The following is a 16,681-nucleotide window of genomic DNA, read 5'->3' as shown; positions in this document are numbered from 1 at the left end:
TTATAAAGTTCCATTACCTTGTTGCACAGGTCTTTTGACAGTTATTTTCTGCTCCCCATGGCTCAGTATCTAGCCTGCTCAGTGCATCCACGTGAGAGCTAACAAACTCATTGACTATTTATACACTGACACTTATTGCAATTTAAAAAGGCACAGGTGTGTGAAATTAACCTTTGATTGCCATTTAAACCTGTGTGTGTCACCTTGTGTGTCTGTAACAAGGCCAAACATTCAAGGGTATGTAAACTTTTGAATAGGGCCATTTGGGTGATTTCTGTGATCATTATGATTTAAAAAGGAGCCAAACAACTATGTGATAATAAATGGCTTCATATGATCACTATCCTTAAATGAAAGACTATTTATTTTCAAAAACAATGCCAAAATTTCACAATTTCTGCCAGGGTATGCAAACTTTTGAGCACAAGTGTGTGTGTGTGTGTATGTGTGTTTGTGTATGTATGTGTGTTTGTGTATGTATGTATGTATGTATGTATGATATATATATATATATATATATATATATATATATATATATATATATATATATATATATATATTTATTTATATTTATTTCAAAGGATACAGCTCCTACCGGAATGCTGTGGGAAGCGGGTAGGTGTCTTGCTGAGATGAAGAACTCGATGCCGGCGATGAGGCAGAGAAAATTTTTGCCGGAACACTAGAGGGGGCGGGTGAATCCTTTGCTGCAGGCAAAGAACGTCCTGATGCATCTTCTGGGAAATCCTGTCCGCTGGAAGCTGTCCGTCGATGGCAAAGAGAGGGCAGATGATTGCCGGAGTCGAGACGAGACGATATCAGTCTTGAAGGAAGAAAGTTCTGAAGAAATGGTGATTGAGCGCACACTAATATAGGGTAAATGAGCACCTAAAAGGGCGGGGCTCAAACACTATTGCCAATCATAAGATTGCCGTTATGATACAAGGGCTTCAACTAGGTCGTCGGAGAAGGAATTCCCCAAAAGCATTTCACCGCAATGTGGAGTGAACTGAATCGATAGGGAACCCCGCTTCCAGGTTCTTTCGAGCAGCAGATTTCAATGGTGGTAATAGGCAGCGCTGCAGTTTTAATAATCTTTGAAGCTTTATAGAATGTAATAATGTTTTTTAATGTTAATACAAGTTATTATAAAGGAATATCTATGGTTTACAATGAAGGAAGTATGTGGGTTCTTTTCTGAAATATCAGCGAAACAAGTATAAACTTGGTTCAATAAGTCTGTATGATTATGTCGGACATGTAACGGGTTGATGAATGCACATCCTCACACGTTTAACACACTTCTAAAGCCTAAGAATTTGGATACTTAGAAATGAAAACTACCATCAGACGTACAGTATGTGTCTTAACTGCCTAAATTATTAACCCACATACAATAAATAATAATATTTTACTTCAATATGATCATATTCCATATCAAAACTTAATAACAGCCATTTCGATTGAACAATATTATTTACTGCATTCAAAATAAATGCAAAGACATAATTTTTGCAGTATGACATTGATTATTTTTATTCACTCATCCTTTCACAAATAGTAGTCCATGTTCTGCGGTGGTGGGGACGGGCCCTGCTTCTCCCGTTATATCGTATATGGTGGACTTGATCATATAAGATCATCATTAGATCATATTTGACCTCATATCTGTCACAGCAACAGCACTTTGGAAATTAAAAACAGCCATTTGCCGATGGAGTTTGTGTGATTTATTCGTAAAAACGTTATTATCCACCAACAGCTTCTGCGCATCAATTGTCTAATAGAGTAGACGTGATAACAATGACGGTGACCCGTGAAGTATCATCATTTTTTTCTGATGCAGCGATCTGGTGGAAATTTAAAGAAGCCCTAATCACTGTGGAATAATCTGTGGAAAACGGGGTGTTTCAACCCCACAAACAGCAATTTTTGTGCCGTTTCAGCACAATTTTAGCATCGCGTCCATAGACAGCAGTTTTTTTTTCTGGGCTACCAAAAGAACACGGAAGGGGCTGGGTAGAACATTTATTTGTAAACAGTAACTTCATCTATACAGTGTGGCCTCTTTAGGGCGAGTTGTTGGTAAAAGCATTCGCAAATTTTAACTTTCAGACATGCTGTAATTCAGATGAATATGTAGGGTTATTTTAAAAAATGTGTAAGAATTACTCCGGTATGAATATTAAGTTGCACATTTTCAAGAGTTATAATGGTAGTAATTCTGACTCGCTGCACAGTGAGCACAGAGAGGACAATACTGTGAATGGGTATAAAAAATAAATTAAACAAAAAAATAAACATGCAACTACAAATCTGAGTATAGGTGATTGTAACGCAAGTCTGGACAGTCAGATGTGTGGAGTGACAGAGACTGTTTGAGCGATCATATGAGCTTTCAGCTTCACTCCCTTCACAATGCACTTTCTCTGTGTTAATCAAACAAGTGCGCTCTCCAGGTGCTCTCATCAGTTACACATCACACAGCTATTCTGTGAGTATCCCAATTTAAATCAGATTAAAGGAGTGTAAGCGATTTTAGCAATTCTAGAATTACCACAAGCTGAGCCGTTGGATTAGCCACGTGGCTTCTTTGCAAAACACTGCACTCCAAAGATACCAAACGGTTGTCAAAAACAACAGCAGCAAAATAGCGCCCTCAACTGACAACTGTTATGAGCAACATGGCATAAAAATTGAATTAAGACTCAGTAATTCGCTGCAACTACGATACTATGAGAACGCAAATAATTATTGACAGGCATAAAGCCTCTGAGACCACGACCCTAGGACACATTTTTGTTTGCTGTTTATAGAATCTAGTGCTGTCACAGAGACAGGTGAGATATCTCATGACACTTATTTCATTAATATCTTTCATGGAGTAGGACATTTTTTTGCATGCCTATCGCTTACAGCACCTTTAATGTTGGTCGCAATACCACTTATAAGAGCAATTAAAGTTTACTTTTAATTGCGTCTTCACCCATTTGCTTAATAATTAGTGAGTGTGTTACAACAGAACGCCTAAGTCGGTAATAAAATCGTAGATACTAGTGATTTCTCACCGGAGCAGTTTTGGAGCTTTTAATGGATATACATTTCTTATTTTTGAACTTATCTCTGCTGTGTGTGATGCTCATGATTTTGACTTGTTGCTAGTATGTCACAATGAACTTTGATAGTGACAACAGAACTGTTCATTACTGTTTTCAATACAAATAAATATTAGCCATTCACAATTAATGTAATTTGACAGCGTGGGCATAAACATATAACTGCAGCATATAACTTGCAAAAGTGTGGCAAAGGGCACTTTAAAAAAAAAATTGGTATCGGCCGACCATAGTGTTAAAAAATCGGTGATCATATCGGCTTCAAATATCCTGATCAGTGCACCACTAAATAAAATAAACTCTGAGATGGCACTCTACCTTCTCATTTCAAAAGTCTACCACATGCCACTGGTTCTGGACCACAGTGAATGATTGCCTACTCACCTGTCATTTAACCATTTCACTGAAACAAGGGTTTTAAATTTGCTGGTGCTTTAAAGCAAACCCTAACCATCCAATCGAACATTTTGGAAGAGCACATATGTACATATATAGTATATGCAAAAGTACTGTATGCACATATATACTGACACTCCACTAAAATAACTGAGCAGTGTACTATAAATATCACGCTTGGATTAAAATGTACCTATATTTGGAAGAAATTTGGTGCACTGTTTTTTTTTTTGTTTTTTTTTCTTTTTTTTCTTCACACTTTCTAGACTTTTTGCACTTTATCAAAATGCAAAAGTGTAACACATTGACAAAGTTATAAATGTAGTCATGGCTTCAGAGACCCTAACCTTGAAATCTGATCACAGGAAATGCATTTTTTTCTCCCCTTTCTCCCCAATTTGGAATGCCCAATTCTCAAAGTCCTCATGGTGGCGTAGTGACTTGCCTCAGTCCAGGTGGCGGAGGATGAATCTCAGTTGCCTCCGCATCTGATACTGTCAATCCGCGCATCTTATCACGTGGCTTGTTGAGCGCGTTACCGCGGAGACATAGCGTGTGTGGAGGCTTCCACACACGGAGACATAGCGTGTGTGGAGGCTTCACGCTATTCTCTGTGCCATCCACGCACAACCCGCCACTCGCCCCACCGAGAGTGAACCATATTATAGCGACCACGAGGAGGTTAACCCATGTGACTCTACCCTCCCTAGCAACTGGGCCAATTTGGTTGCTTAGGAGACCTGGCTGGAGTCACTCAGCACGCCCTGGATTTGAACTTGCGACTCCAGGGGTGGTAGTCAGCGTCTTTACTCTCTGAGCTACCCAGGCCCCACGGAAATTCATTTGAGATGGATTACTACGAGAAGCAAACAGCAATGTTTCTCAGCTGACCACTTGTGATCATATCACCTGAGACAGATCATCATATCAGGGCCACTTTCTTTCCCTCCAGTGCCAATATTTTTGCTCTCGCAACAGTGTTACAGATCCGTTGCACGGACTTCTGTTTTTTCTCGTCTCACAGTCACTCTGCAGACAGCTGGACTTTTATTTCAGCTCTGGAAAAAGAGCAGTCATTTTGGAGCTCTTTGCCCCTACCTGTGCCAAGACAGCGCAGGGGCAACGTGGTGTGGTGTAGCAAGCCAGCTGTTCGTAGAGGCAGGGCGAAAGAGAGGGCAGCCAAACTCTAGGACTGCCCTGCTGGCCCCGCAATGCCTCCCCAACAGTTCACAGCACCAACTCTTGTGACTGGGAGCCGAATGGTGGTGGTGTTGTGGTGTGTGTGTGTGTGTGGGGGGGTGGGGTACAACAGTGACTACTGCAGCGACTGATCTGCCATGAGCATTTGGCTGCCACACTATTTTTCCATTTTGCTTTTCAGGAGTGCTTGACCTCGCCCCAGAGCTTACAGTCGGTTAGAATTTTGAATGGATCGAGTTGCTGCTGCTGTCATATCAAAACACCCGGCACAGAAATGGGACAGGATCCCCCTCCACTAAGACCTGTGAATCTTACACACCATGGATGACCACTGAATAACCTCACCTCCGCAGCCCCCTACGGCACTTCCAAACAAATGTCGATGGCTAAAGCAGATGCTAGCAAGCTGAGACTGAGACTAAGACAACACACAATGAACTGGAACATGTCTTTGAGCTTAACTGGACTCCAGACATTAATCTAATCAGTTCTTGTGATGTTTAATTATGTTTGTCATATTGTGCAAAAAAAAAAGAAAATAAATTTTGAGCCATTTTGAAGACCATTCTTTCCTGTGGAAAAAAAAAAGCCATTGCCAATGACAACATTGTGGGGAAATGCTTTCAAACTCTCCCTTTGGAACGACACTCCATTACTACCCTATAACAAGTTTTAATAATTTATAATACTGAAAATGATGCATCAGTGCATTTATAGGGTCTTTGTTTTACAGCGCCTTATGTCCTATTAGAGTGCCTCACAGTGCATAATTTCCAGGAAGACCGCGATCACACAGTCGCTATCATATCTGTTTGCTCAAGTGGAACGTTGAAAGCTCATGACTGGTTTGGTCTGTATCCATTACTACCCTCAGTAGTTCAGATCAGATAGAAGTGTTGCTTCCATGTGAAAAGCACAGGATATTGTGGTATCTCCCTGTCCACCCCCACTGCGGGAATGTTCCAAAGTCGTGCCAGCTCCTTCTGACAACACAACCTTCCCCAGTCCCAGTCCCGTCATCACTGACTGCTTCCCAGAAGACGGCATAATACTGTAATGACTAAGACTGTGAGCCATTATGGATTAAAATGTTTTTTGTTTGTTTTTTGTGCTCATGTTCAAGGATCAAGACCCGATTTAGAGTTAACTTGAAACGTTAGTCAGATGATAATTATATTTGGAATGAAAAATGCATTATTGAAGGTGCACTCAGTAATTTTGTCCTTATTAAAAACTTTTAACCTAAAGTAATAGTACTTTTGAAAAATATATAAAAAATATCAGTATTCTAATATAAGAAGGGCTGCATAATGGGGGCCGCCGTGCTTCGATCACGTGACTAGATGAGTAATGCTCATGTTATCTCAGTAACTCGCCTATTATCGGACACTTTCGCTCACTGAATAAATGAATTATGCTAAAAGTAACTAAAAAAAAGATTGCTTTTATGTAATCCTGCTTCCACTCTGCTGAAGTGTTAGTATAAGTCCAAGATGACAGCCAGCACAACATAAACAAAGCATTACTGAGTGCAGCTTTAAATTAGATGGATAGATGTGGTGACGTAGATGCATTTTCACTTTATGTTTTTAGTGTTATCCCAATATATATTTGATTAAAGATGAGAATTGCTAAAGCATGTCATCTGCAGTGTTTGATTTCATGCAGAACATTACATAGTTTGCCTGAAGAATGTAAATTGTGCAATCTAGATTATTGCGGCTGGAAAATCAAAATGTTCAATGTGAAATGTGATCGTCTCTGGGGTCAGCTAAGACTTAAGGAAGGGCCGTTGACCTTGTCTTTGTGAAACTGGCTGGAGTTGACTGCAGAGTAGCCAGGACTTTCCCACACTCACAGCTGCTGCAGACTAGCTCAACCGTGAGGGGCGTTAGCCTGCAGTGACGTCAGCTCCCCGACACCCACAGGAACACAGAAGGGGGCATGCTCATCTCTGTTGCACACACACATCACTTTTGCTACCATCCAAGATAGGGCTCTCCAAAGTCCACATGTTTTGCCGGCTTAAACCAGATACTAATCATTTATTTTATTTTTTTAATCAGACTGGGTGTATTCCTCTTTGGTGCCAATTCTGGTTCTACGTTTTAGTCCTGGAATGTTTGTTTTTGTTTTACAAAGGTTTCATCTACAGTACATATTAACTCGGGGGTTCCCAACCTTTTTTGCCAGTTAAATTCCTAAGACCTAATTAATTTAAAGTAGCCCTTGAAATTTTTTAAAGTCAAGTATTGTTAAATTTATCACAAAATAGCCATTTTACTTGAAACAGGACATTGGACAGAAAAAACTGTAGGTGGGACTTTATTTTTTTTTGTCAATCAGGAATTATTTTAGGTTATATTAGGTCATGAAAAGTTAAGAGGGCTTGGTGACGTCAACAGAAAAATAAAGCTGTTTCAGTGGCGGAGTGCCCTTTTTAAAGTGCCCTTTTTTTGACAAAAGATTACGTAAAAATTTTTTTACATTGGAATAATGTACATCGATAATTAATTCAAAATAAGACAAGGAATGTGTGTTAAAGTCATGATTTCATGTTTACTTGAACCTATTAATACATATAATGAATATCTCAACATCTTCATGTTATCGCAAGTAGTTAAAATTAAAATATATATTTCTTATTTTAGAGGTTTTCTATTTTCATGGTTTTAATTCTATATATTTTTTATACATTTCCATGGAATTTAATTTGCCATTGGCATTTCTTCCACAATCTAATGAAACCTCTCTGTAGATCCATCATAAACACCAGGCTGGGAAGCCCTGTACTAACTCAAAAATAGAAAAAGATAACAAAACCAACAAAAAATGTTTCGATACCTTTTGGATGACAACAACATATTCGTCAATTTTGGAGTTTGACACCCTTTCATTGCCTTACAGTAAATCTCAGATCATGCAATGTTTTCTTATAACAACAAATGAATCCAAACTGTTTGTCTTTTTTATTTAATCAAAAAGGGTTTCTCATTTCCATAAAAGCATGAAGTACAGACTGGTGTTTTCCCTTTTTCCTCTCTCTCTCTCTCTCTCTCTCTCTCTCTCTCTCTCTCTCTCTCTAAATGTGTTTGGTTTGTGGATGGCATGTAAGATGATATGTCAGTGCTCATCAGAGGTTGGTTACTTGTTCTGTCACTAGCAGGTCTGTTGTGTGTTGATGAAGCCTTTGACAGACTCTTTGTAGTTCAGTGGGTTTTATGGTGCTGTTTTTGTTTGGCCAGCTCTGGTTGGCCTTGTGCTTCCTGGTGGTGTGAAGCTATTTAGCCTCTCGGCTGAGATTCTATCACACTTTCATTTTCACACAAACACACTACACTTTTACACACTTGCACATCTACACTCGCAGACACTCTTATAATGCCATCATAGTAGTGCAATTTTTTTTTTTTTACTTGGTGCTTAAAATGTACCTTCTTTATCTCTGCCTCACTTAAACACAGAATTGAATGTATTATTAGTCTCAGCTCTAAACCCACATGTCATATACATTTGCTAATTTATATGAGCACTTATTGCCAGTTAAAATGAACAAAGATATCAATCTTGGACGGGTATGGTTTGGAGGGACTTAGGTTAGAATATGATATGACTTTGACCGTATATAGGTAACTGTCATCCATTTTGTATTTAAATTGGATTCATAAAATAGTATTTGTAAAAAACAAAAAAGCTTTTTACCTTAATGTACCTTTAATGATTGACATGTTCACCCCAAAATATTCAAGATTTAAGTAAAATGTTAATTTTTACTTGATAATGTTTCTAAAAAGTTTTTACTTGATGGTTACACAACTTGACATTTTAATCAACAAAACAGTATAAATGTTTTTCACCAACATGAACATAAAGATTTCATATCTAAAAACTTTTTTTAAGCTAGATTTTCATCATCTCAGATACCCTTATTTGTCATTAACTCGTATACACAAAATTGTAACACACTTTCAAAGAAACAGATTTGATGTCTTAAGAAACTGACCACACCTTTATTTTTCTTTTAATCTAACTTTCTCTCTGTAAAGTTTACTAGTTTAATACTAGTTAAGTAAAGGGAGATTAAATGTAAGATTGAGTGAATTTTTAGACTCACAGTGACCTTGTGGGCCTTTCTAAAGGTGGTGGTGTCAGAGTTTAGGAAGATAACTAGGTGTATGCCATACATTTGTTAGTGAGAGTTTTTCCAGTCATTGACTGATATCCTGAAGAATCTATTGTTTTGAAGCAGTCATTTTTGACCCATAAAAAGGTTCGCTGTGTGATCTAAGGGAGTGTTCACACCGTCGGACACCTTCTGACACAGCTCTCCTCCATCTAGCTCCCACCATCCTGGTTGCCATGATGTTTGTACCATTGTTTGCTGGCCTCTGTCAGGTTGCCATGACAGTACTTATTTGCCATACAAAAAATCCAGTATTAAGCAGATGCTGACGACTAATAGGGATCATCTCTGTCTGATCAGTAAAACATCTGATCTGAGGAGAGAGCAGTTCCAAATATTCCAGACATGGACTGGAGAGAAGTTTAAGCTCTAATGATCCTTTATTTGTGTGATTTATATATGTGATTTTATTGTTATTTATTTATATATTTTGGTTGTATGCAGCAAGCAAGATGAGGTGGTAAGTTTGCAGTCTCACAGGTGAGTGTTTTCAGATCCATCTGTTGCTAAATGAGAGCTGCATGTGTGTGTTTGTGTCAGGTGTTTAAGAGTCGCTGGTCATGCCGTTTGGACAGCTCTGAGCACCTGTGAGTGCTGCTGGTTATAAAGATCAGAGTCTCTGGAAGTGACACATGACAGGGCCAGCGCAGGTGCAGGGGACTTTGTCTGATGTGCTGAGTTAGAGCAGGCTGTTGTCTCAGATATCACTAGCACTCCCCCTTGTGGTCAAACACTGAACTGCTGCTCAAGTACAGTGGGCTCTCTATGTTTAACATGGCGATGGCTCACATATTCAGTGCCGTGGGCCGAGAGTTCTGTCAAGCCCTATCTGATTATTAAAACTCTGTGACATAATGACATTTTATTGATACCACCACTGAACTCTCATTGATTTGTGCTTGTTTGGATGCTACAATCATTTATGCAAAAGTTGATCCATGAATTAAGATATTTTATCTGCCTTGATTGTTGCAAGCAGTAAACTAGACTCCAGTGGCTTTTGGATAAAATAAAAAAAAAGTGTTAGTTTTTTTTTTTTAGAAACATTTATTTGGAACATTTTTACACGTATAATTATTTTACATGCAGGTTTTATGACCTCATAATAATTATTTGTACTTTAAAAATGAATATGTCACACCACAGGATTATGTAAGTGAACTGGAAAAAAGCTGAAAGGTGATTAAAATTGTGAAAAACATGAGAAATGTCCAGTCACAGCACCTCAAATACATACTCTCTCTTATACATTCAGATACATTTTAACCTAAATTCTTGATGATGAAAAACCTTTTATTTTAATTTTGTTATTATTATTATTTTTAATTTGTAACTACCCAAATGGGTTAAAGCTACTTAAATTTGCTAAAAAAATAATTATTATTTAGCTGTCAGACATTAGCTGAAATGGCATTTTTGATTAGGTCACTTTTAAAATTAGGTCAAACACCTATCTGTGTACAGTATTCACTTTTTAAATATCTTTTTAAATGTTTCAGTTTCTCTGGTGCGCAAAAAGTTTGGGCGTCTAATTAGGTGATTAAAATGCATTCAGACTCATGGCAGTTCATAGAACAAGTTATAGTTTACAGAACATTCGAGCATATTGTTATAATTTAGCCAACAGTGTTTTCAATTGTAACTGTAAAAATTGATTTGCTACTCCACGATACCAGAAAACAGACCCAGTCTGTGACCTATCTCAGTGATAATGTTGTGGGACTTGGCTTCTGCTGGATGACTTTCCTCTGAGACAGATAACATGGTAATGCAGTCAAATGACGTAGTTTGGAAAGATAAGATCTGTGAGCGCCATTGTTGACGTGTCATTGTGGTTAGAGTGTGGTTTTCTTTTCTTTCTTTTTTTTCTTTTTCAAGAAGAAAGGCTTTCGTTTAGCAACTTTATGCTCACAAAAAGTGTTGTTCAGGTGTTGACAAAAATATTCACTCCCACATCAAACTAACTGTAGTACATAGCAATACCTAGAAGTGTTTATTTTTAATGTTGATTATAGGCGCTTCAACACAAAAATAACTAATTTAGCTGTTTTTTGTTTGTTTTAACTTTCTATAGGTTTTGTGCAGGGTGACAGTTGTGAATGAAGTGTACTTTAATGAGCCTTTTTTTTTGTCCTTTTAGATGATCCTGTGGGACTGGGACCTGAAACAATGGTACAAGCCACAATATCAGGTCAGTACTGCTCCAGTTTACTGTTGCGAAACTCATTTGTGTATTTATTTAACTCAATTTTCATGTTACTTTTATAGGTAACTGTATATTACAATATACTGAATAACAATATCCAGTCATTCTTAGTCTCAATTTGTTTTCATTTATTTATTCACTTTTCATGATCACATAATGTAATCTACTTCCTTTATTTATGAAATCTTTTATATTTAAGTAACGCACAGTTTTTACTTGCTATCTTGCAGGGTTCCCACGGTCATGCAAAACCTGGAAATATCAGGGAATTTGAAAACTGCGAAAAGTTGTGAAAATATTTAAATACAAATTTCTAGTAATACTCTTAAATGTATCGGCTAGAAATTGCTCTTTGTGAGTGTAATCTCTGAATATCTCTAAAATATTTTGTTTAATCCTTATCCAGTAATCGCAAACAACTGGAAACTTTCATGAAAATTCATTGGTTAAAAGGAATGGGAACCCTGATCTTGGTAGTCATCATTAATTCACAACTTGCAACTTGTTATAAATGTAGATTTTTTTTTTTGTGTGTGTGTGTGACTGTTTTTATGCTATTATGTTCTATGTACATACGGCTAAAACAGGCCTGTGTGGTCAATCACATACAGGCCAGCATTTCCAGCATCCTCACTGTCCGTTTTTCTGTCTGAACAAGCCTTGTATCATCTGTCTCAGGACGGTTTGTAAAGTTTTAGCATGCCAAGGCCTGTAGCTTTCATCTGCCTGCCGCTTATTACTGCGGCAGGCCTGCGAGTGGATAACCCTGGCTCACATAAAGCTTGCCAAATGACGTCAAAGCCTGGAGGAAATGCTCATTGTGCACTTTTACCACACGTGTGAGCATGCACACACGCACACACAGGTCGCAGCAGTGCCACCACTTTACTTTATTACTTTCATCAGAACCCACCTCCTCTCAAAAAAATTATGTTGGTCTGAATTAAATACAATCAATAAAATGAGCTCAGCATGTACGCACAAGACTGAAGATGGATTAAAGCTAGCAGAGTTTATAGATACCCAGAGTTCTTCCCATAATATCATTATGAATGTTTTTTTTTTTTCGCTGAGTGGATATCATCAAAAGCTGTCTCTGGCACTTGGCTGGATTTATCAAATGGATGGCTTTGAGAATGAGTCATTCTTTGCTACAGTTACTACTTGTGTAAGTCTGAAACAGTGTGGGATCACATGCTGTATGTTTGAGATTCTGTTGTACCTCTAAATGACCACAAGTAGGCAGTATATGTCCCCTTACACAGGTGTGCGAAATATTAAGTGTATTCTTCTTTAACCAAACATTCATTGCGTATGAATACATAGGGTGCAGTGAGTGGGAATGGTGTGGATCTCTCCGTAATAAATGAGGCCAGGAACCTGGTGTCAGACCTGCTGATGGACTCCTCTCTCTCGCCCCACGTTCTCTCTTCACTGCGCAGCGCCAGCAGTCTCATGGGAGCTTTCTCTGGGTCCTGTCGGCCCCGGGTCAACCCCTTTACCCCCTTTCCTGGTTTTTACCCCTGTGCTGAGATTGAAGATCCCTCAGAGAGAGGAGACAGAAAGCCACTGAAGGTAGGTGAGCAGGATAACAAGATGAAGTCAGCAGAGATGATTGCCTTTTTTAACACTACAGCCTACCCAAGATGGATGTTTATCGATTATTTATAGAGGTGACTAGGGCTAACTGTCACACTTTTTACTCCAGCTAATATTTATGAGGGAACAATGTTATTTATTGTTCTCAGTGTTTATTTTTGAAAGTCAGTCCTACCAATAAGCTATTGAACATTTCCATAGGTATTGCTCAGGTGAAAAGACACAGATATATTTAGCACACGTTGACGTTTTGTGACAGTATGGCCCAATAGTGGGGCATGTTCTCACACTATATGGTGTCACAATGGAACCTGCCATAAAAAAGCCTGTTATGGGATTTCAGCTAAATGTAAGCAGTAAAACAATTTTAACAATTCATGAAACTGCAAAAATTGAAAAGATAATGCACAAAAATATCAAAAATATTTGGCCAACATATATTGTAATTAGTACATTTATAACATATAAAACATGTATGACAACTTGCCATGACCTTACAGTGCATCCGGAAAGTATTCACAGCGCTTCACTTTTTCCACATTTTGTTATGTTACAGCCTTATTACAAAATTGATTAAATTCATTATTTTCCTCAAAATTCTACAAACAATACCCCATAATGACAATGTGAAAGAAGTTTGTTTGAAATCTTTGCAAATTTATTCAAAATAAAAAACAAAATAAATCACACGTACATAAGTATTCACAGCCTTTGCCATGACACTCAAAATTGAGCTCAGGTGCATCCTGTTTCCACTGATCATCCTTGATGTTTCTGCAACTTGATTGGAGTCCACCTGTGGTAAATTCAGTTGATTGGACATGACTTGGAAAGGCACACACCTGTCTATATAAGGTCCCACAGTTAACAGTGCATGTCAGAGCACAAACCAAGCCATGAAGTCCAAGGAATTGTCTGTAGACCTCCGAGACAGGATTGTATCGAGGCACAGATTTGGGGAAGGGTACAGAAAAATTTCTGCAGCATTGAAGGTCCCAATGAGCACAGTGGCCTCCATCATCCGTAATTGGAAGAAGTTTGGAACCACCAGGACTCTTCCTAGAGCTGGCCGCCTGGCCAAACTGAGCGATCGGGGGAGAAGGGCCTTAGTCATGGAGGTGGCCAAGAACCCGATGGTCACTCTGACAGAGCTCCAGCATTCCTCTGTGGAGAGAGGAGAACCTTCCAGAAGAACAACCATCTCTGCAGCACTCCACCAATCAAGCCTGTATGGTAGAGTGGCCAGACGGAAGCCACTCCTCAGTAAAAGGCACATGACAGCCTGCCTGGAGTTTGCCAAAAGGCACCTGAAGGACTCTCAGACCATGAGAAACAAAGATTGAAATCTTTGGCCTGAATGGCAAGCGTCATGTCTGGAGGAAATCAGGCACCACTCATCACCTGGCCAATACCATCCCTACAGTGAAGCGTGGTGGTGGCAGCATCATGCTGTGGGGATGTTTTTCAGCGGCAGGAACTGGGAGACTAGTCAGGATCGAGGGAAAGATGAATGCAGCAATGTACAGAGACATCCTTGATGAAAACCTGCTCCAGAGCACTCTGGACTTCAGACTGGGGCGAAGGTTCATCTTCCAACAGGACAACGACCCTAAGCACACAGCCAAGATAACAAAGGAGTGGCTCCGGGACAACTCTGTGAATGTCCTTGAGTGGCCCAGCCAGAGCCCAGACTTGAACCCGATTGAAAATCTCTGGAGAGATCTGAAAATGGTTGTGCACTGACGCTCCCCATCCAACCTGATGGAGCTTGAGAGGTCCTGCAAAGAAGAATGGGAGAAACTGCCCAGAAATAGGTGTGGCAAGCTTGTAGCATCATACTCAAAAAGACTTGAGGCTGTAATTGGTGCCAAAGGTGCTTCAACAAAGTATTGAGCAAAGGCTGTGAATACTAATGTACATGTGATTTTTTTATTTATTTTTTTTTTATTTTTTATTTTATTTATTTATTTTTTATAAATTTGCAAAGATTTCAAACAAACTTCTTTCACGTTGTCATTATGGGGTATTGTTTGTAGAATTTTGAGGAAAATAATGAATTTAATCAATTTTGGAATAAGGCTGTAACATAACAAAATGTGGAAAAAGTGAAGCGCTGTGAATACTTTCCGGATGCTCTGTACATTTCTGAAAAAGTATCCTTGTCCCAGAGATTTTGAAATAGGTGTTTGAAGTCAACATACAAAACTGTAAGTCATGTCTGCTAAATTACAGCTTTACCACTGACTTGTGTTTAGGGTCTGAGCAGCAGGAACAGTTTACCCACCCCTCAGTTGAGGCGTAGTTCAGCCTCTTCATCTCTGCCTCCCTTGGAATCTGCCGCCTCACGATGGGAACGCACCAATGGAAAGAGATCTCACTCTGAGCTTAGCAGGTCAGACCTCTTATGACTCTCAATCCTCAGTGCTCTGTCTCTACTCATCTGGGGCCACATGCGTTAGTGTTAAAGCAAAGGACCAAGAAAGGAGCATGGGTGTACTGCAGGTTCAGAAAGTAACTTTTTTATTAAGGGGCAATATTTGCCCCCTGGAATTCATTTTGAGGGGCATTTTTTATATTTCAATGAGCATATTTTATATTTATATATGAAGTAATTTACATTAAGTGTCAATAAATTATTTGTTTATATTAAAAAATTTGTGCTGTCAGTCAATTAAATTTTTTTTATTGCAGGTTTTGAAAGTGCTGAAAATTGACACTTTTTTTGCAGACAAAAACTTGTCATTCTGCGATTTGGTGATAGTTAAGACTTGACGTGATTTTGTGGTAATTAAAATGTGCCTTACATAGGTTGAAAAATACTTGATTTCGATCAAAAGTCCCATCTGGGCTTGTTTTGTACATCAAATACTGTTAAGAGGCCCTTTCTCCATCATTATATTTCTTACAGGGAAGCTCTATTTTGTGTGTGTCTGTGTGTACGCGCGCATGTGTGTGGGTGTGTGGCTGTGTTGTGAAGCGTGCGTCAGTGTAATGACTCTGGGCTGGCACATCGTATAGGTTCCAACCTTCTAACAAGTGTTAAAGCTAGTTTATGCTGTATTAACGGTAAATGCGTTAATCAAGATTAAGGAAAATTAACGTGTTAAACTTTTGTAATTAATCGCATGTGTTAACGCATTAATTCTGACAGTTCTAAAAAAAAAAAATACATTATTTACTATAATAAATGTTACCAATATAATCAACTCTACGTCAAATACAAAAATAGCTGTAAATAATGCACAAGATATCATAACACTAAACTTTCTGCTAGAAAGTATTTTATATAATTGGCCATTCCCTATGTTAGATTATACAGCTCTCTATCGCCTGTCGTCCATATAATTTCAATATATTCTGTTTCAAGTTATGGAATAAATAATAATAATTTCTGCTCTTTTAGTTTCTTTTTTTTTTATAAAAGTACTTCATATTAGCTAGACTTTCTAAAACACCTCTGCTGATATTTTACAGCTACATGTCACTGTGGTGTCTGCACAGGCACTAAACCCGAAAACTAGACAGGCTTAGAATAGAGTAATATATGAAATGTTAGATGACAGATAAAAAAAAAATAAATAAAAAAAACATTTACTACAAGGGCCTATTTGCCTCCACTTTGTAAATATGTGGAGCATTTTTGTCACTTTTGCATTTTTTCCCTAAGCCTTGGTTAATTTTTGATTGTGGTGCACTGATATCTGTGGATTGTTTGAAGTTGTCAAATGTGAACGGATATCATGCAAACTATTTTTGGAAGTCAGTCAGATGTAGCTGTGGGTTTATTTGGACCTCTTGTATTGTGTAATTGTTCTGTTTATCCTCTGGGTGGCAGTGTTTAAAAGAGATTTGGCAGCAACTGACCTGTCACATAAAAACCTTTCAAAGAAGCTTGGTTTCATTTATTTATTTATTTATTTATTTATTTATTTATTTATTTATTTGATTGGGGGTAATGTAAACTTGACTTATAAGTGGCTT

The 16,681-nt window shown here is 38.3% G+C and overlaps 1 protein-coding gene across 2 annotated transcripts in view; it reads left to right on the top strand.

Moving 5' to 3' along the window:
* The window catches only part of LOC127451979 (cGMP-inhibited 3',5'-cyclic phosphodiesterase 3B-like), an 81,766-nt gene that overhangs the window by 45,392 nt on the left and 19,693 nt on the right, over positions 1-16,681 (top strand). The window contains exons 2-4 of one of the 2 annotated variants that reach the window (XM_051717085.1): positions 11,036-11,086; positions 12,428-12,676; positions 14,956-15,092. In XM_051717085.1, coding sequence (XP_051573045.1) covers positions 11,036-11,086; positions 12,428-12,676; positions 14,956-15,092 — 437 coding nt within the window. Of the gene's footprint in view, positions 1-11,035; positions 11,087-11,131; positions 12,270-12,427; positions 12,677-14,955; positions 15,093-16,681 lie in introns of those variants that run through there. The other variant, XM_051717093.1, reaches the window with a different exon arrangement.

The sequence above is a fragment of the Myxocyprinus asiaticus genome, chromosome 2 (assembly GCF_019703515.2).
Source record: "Myxocyprinus asiaticus isolate MX2 ecotype Aquarium Trade chromosome 2, UBuf_Myxa_2, whole genome shotgun sequence".
NCBI classification, from domain to species: domain Eukaryota; kingdom Metazoa; phylum Chordata; class Actinopteri; order Cypriniformes; family Catostomidae; genus Myxocyprinus; species Myxocyprinus asiaticus.
The sequence above is the reverse complement of the archived record's forward strand: the minus strand, read 5'-3'. Positions and strand labels throughout refer to the sequence as shown.